We start from the raw sequence: 2,750 nt of genomic DNA, 5'->3' as shown, positions 1-2,750 counted from the left end.
TTAGTTTTTAGGACTTCGAACCTTCAGGTGAAGCCGAACTCGAGCATTTTGTCGATTTTGCCCTTGTAGGTGTTCCTTTTTTAAATGCAGAATGTTTCGCTTCCTTTTGAAAATGCGCGCTTTGGATTAACGTCCTGGCATTGGGAACGTGTGAGGTTTTTTAATGCCACATTAATTGGTTTTTGATGCTCCGTTTTCTCTGGGTCTCTTTGTTTTTGAACTTCATATCTAAAAAATGGTTTCTTTTCTTCGTAACCTTCTTTCTCTCTTTTCTTGTTTTGTGATTTTCTCATTTCTGCGACGTTTTCTTGGCGATCATTTGGTGTTTATTTTTGGAGTGCGATCATCTTCTTCAACGCTTTCTCTTTTCTTCAGGTTGGTTCTTTTCCCTGCTTCTTTATTTGTTTTGGAATGTGATTCTTCAATAAAGTTTCGATTTTGCCTGTATCTTTGTTGGAAAGCCTGAATCTTTTCGTATTGCCATGCTTGACTGCCGTTGTGATGTACATGTTCTGGTCCTCTTTTCACCCTTCCGTTTAGTGTCTCTAGGGTTTTGCATGTTGCCGCTGCTTGAAAAAGGTTGTTCCTTTAGTGGTTTTAGGTTCTGTTGGTAGTTTCTCTTTTGGTGAAGACAATGTTTTCTTTGATGATTTCTGCTTTGGTTGTTATTTCTGGTTTGAAAGGGGAACATTGTTGCTGGGTGTGAATCTTGTAAATCTCCTTGGGTTCTTGTATTGTGGCTTGCCCCCAAATGGTGCCCCAGGATTTTCAACGTAAGTCCTGGGGACTCCTTTTGTTGCTTGTAATGTACTGGGTTGTGTGGTCGAGTTATTTTGCTGCTGTCCAAGATGTGTTTTAGTAATTCGATATTCTTTTCTTTATTGTAGGACTAGTTGGTCTTATGGCTTCTCGCAAGAATATTGTTGAGACGTCTTCCCGAGTCCCTGAGGGCATGGCCGATTGGGTAGATTCCATGGTTCTTCTATGTCTTTCAGTGGTGGATTCCGACTTCTGTAGAGAGCTGCGAAAACACCATAGGGTCTGTGGTAGTGGTGCCCAGGAAGGGAATTACGAGCTGGTAGCGCCTGATTCCAATGAGAGAGTTTATTTTCCTACTTCTGTTGAGAGGGAGCATCCCTACTTTTATGCTTATGAATAACTTCTTTAGTCTGTTGGACATAACTTTTCCTTTTTTTGCTTTTGAGACCAACCTGTTGTGGTCTTGTAACATTGCTCCATCTCAGCTTCATCCCAATTCGTGGGATTTTATAAAAATTTTTCAGCTGCTGTGTCAAGAGTTAGGCATCAAGCCTTCTCTAACTCTTTTCCTCTATTTGTTTGTTTCGGCCAAGCCTGGGGCCTCTTCAAAAAAGAAAGCTTCTTGGGTTTCCTTTAGATCTGCCCAAGGGCACAAGGTCTTTGCCATGTATGATGAGTCCTTTAAGGATTTTAAAAACTATTTCTTTAAAGTACGAGCTGTCGAGGGGGTTCGCCACTTTTTTCTTGATGAAAATGATGAACCTGCTTTTCCTCTTGAGTGGCAAAAGAATGTCATAGTGTCTTGGTATACTTGGGAGATGTTGGAGGGGGTCGAACAGGCCTTTGTGAGCGTATTAGAGGATATTTGGGGGGAGCCTCCACATCTGGATACTAAGAAATTTCTGGGGGACCTCTCTTTGGTCCGAAAAGTGTTGGGTATTGATTGACATGTTTTCATTTTATTCTATTTGACCCCTGTAATCCTTGACTTTTGTTTGTTGATTCTGTCTTTTTCTGGATTTCAGAAATGTCGAAGAACAACGTCTCCATGAAGGCTTTCAAAAAGGCCAGGAAGGCAGCCGCTGCACAAAACATCTCGGTCAAGGCGGCTGGGGAGGGGTCCTCCCAAACCATCATGAAGCCGCCCGTGTCGAGTTCCCCTAGCCCGAGGAGGGTGATCCCTACTCCTCGGGTTCGTCTGGCAGATCCCCCACAATCTTCCGCTACTGCTTCTGGCGCTCCTCCTTTGAAAAAGTTGAAAACATCTGAGCCCTTTAACCTGGGTGCCCCAGATTTTGATGCTATTGAGTTTGTCGACCAACAGATTGCCCCTTATGGTGGGCTTTCTATGGATGATGTGTCCCTTCTTCAGCACCTAGATTTCATTACGAAAAATAGCGTGAAGATGGCACATATGGGCGCTGATGAGCGGATAATTTGTATACTTTTTGGCATTGTTTTTAGTATGTTTTTAGTATGATCTAGTTAGTTTTTAGTATAGTTTTATTAGTTTTTAGCTAAAATTCACTTTTCTGGACTTTACTATGAGTTTGTGTGTTTTTCTGTGATTTCAGGTATTTTCTGGCTGAAATTGAGGGACCTGAGCAAAAATTTGATTCAGAGACCAAAAAGGACTGCAGATGCTGTTGGATTCTGACCTCCCTGCACTCGAAGTGGATTTTCTGGAGCTACAGAAGCCCAATTGGCGCGCTTTCAACGGCGTTGGAAAGTAGACATCCTGGGCTTTCCAGCAATATATGATAGTCTATACTTTGCCCAAGCTTTGATGGCCCAAACCGGCGTTCAAAGTCACCCTCAGAAATCCCAGCGTTAAACGCTGGAACTGGCACCCAAATGGGAGTTAAACGCCCAAACTGGCACTAAAGCTGGCGTTTAACTCCAAGAAGAGTCTCTACACGAAAATGCTTCAATGCTCAGCCCAAGCACACACCAAGTGGGCCCGAAAGTGGATTTTTATGTCATTTACTCAT

The 2,750-nt window shown here is 42.8% G+C and overlaps 1 protein-coding gene across 1 annotated transcript; it reads left to right on the top strand.

The window, feature by feature from the left end:
- Positions 1–1,853: 1,853 nt before the first annotated feature.
- Positions 1,854–2,632, top strand: LOC127748347 (uncharacterized). The gene is made up of 2 exons (XM_052262662.1): positions 1,854–2,198; positions 2,334–2,632. The coding sequence occupies exons 1-2, from the start codon at positions 1,895–1,897 to the stop codon at positions 2,414–2,416; spliced, it is 387 nt and encodes a 128-aa protein (XP_052118622.1). The 5' UTR covers positions 1,854–1,894; the 3' UTR covers positions 2,417–2,632.
- Positions 2,633–2,750: the final 118 nt, after the last annotated feature.

This window comes from Arachis duranensis, chromosome 6 (assembly GCF_000817695.3).
Source record: "Arachis duranensis cultivar V14167 chromosome 6, aradu.V14167.gnm2.J7QH, whole genome shotgun sequence".
NCBI classification, from domain to species: Eukaryota; Viridiplantae; Streptophyta; class Magnoliopsida; order Fabales; family Fabaceae; genus Arachis; species Arachis duranensis.
This window is presented reverse-complemented; position numbering and strand designations above follow the sequence as displayed.

Bases quoted from the DNA above. Each gene is read 5' to 3' on its own strand.
- LOC127748347 (XM_052262662.1), top strand. From the start codon at position 1,895: ATGAAGCCGCCCGTGTCGAGTTCCCCTAGCCCGAGGAGGGTGATCCCT. The intron at 2,199-2,333 runs GTATACTTTTTG...CTGTGATTTCAG, and splicing joins CGCTGATGAGCGGATAATTT to GTATTTTCTGGCTGAAATTG.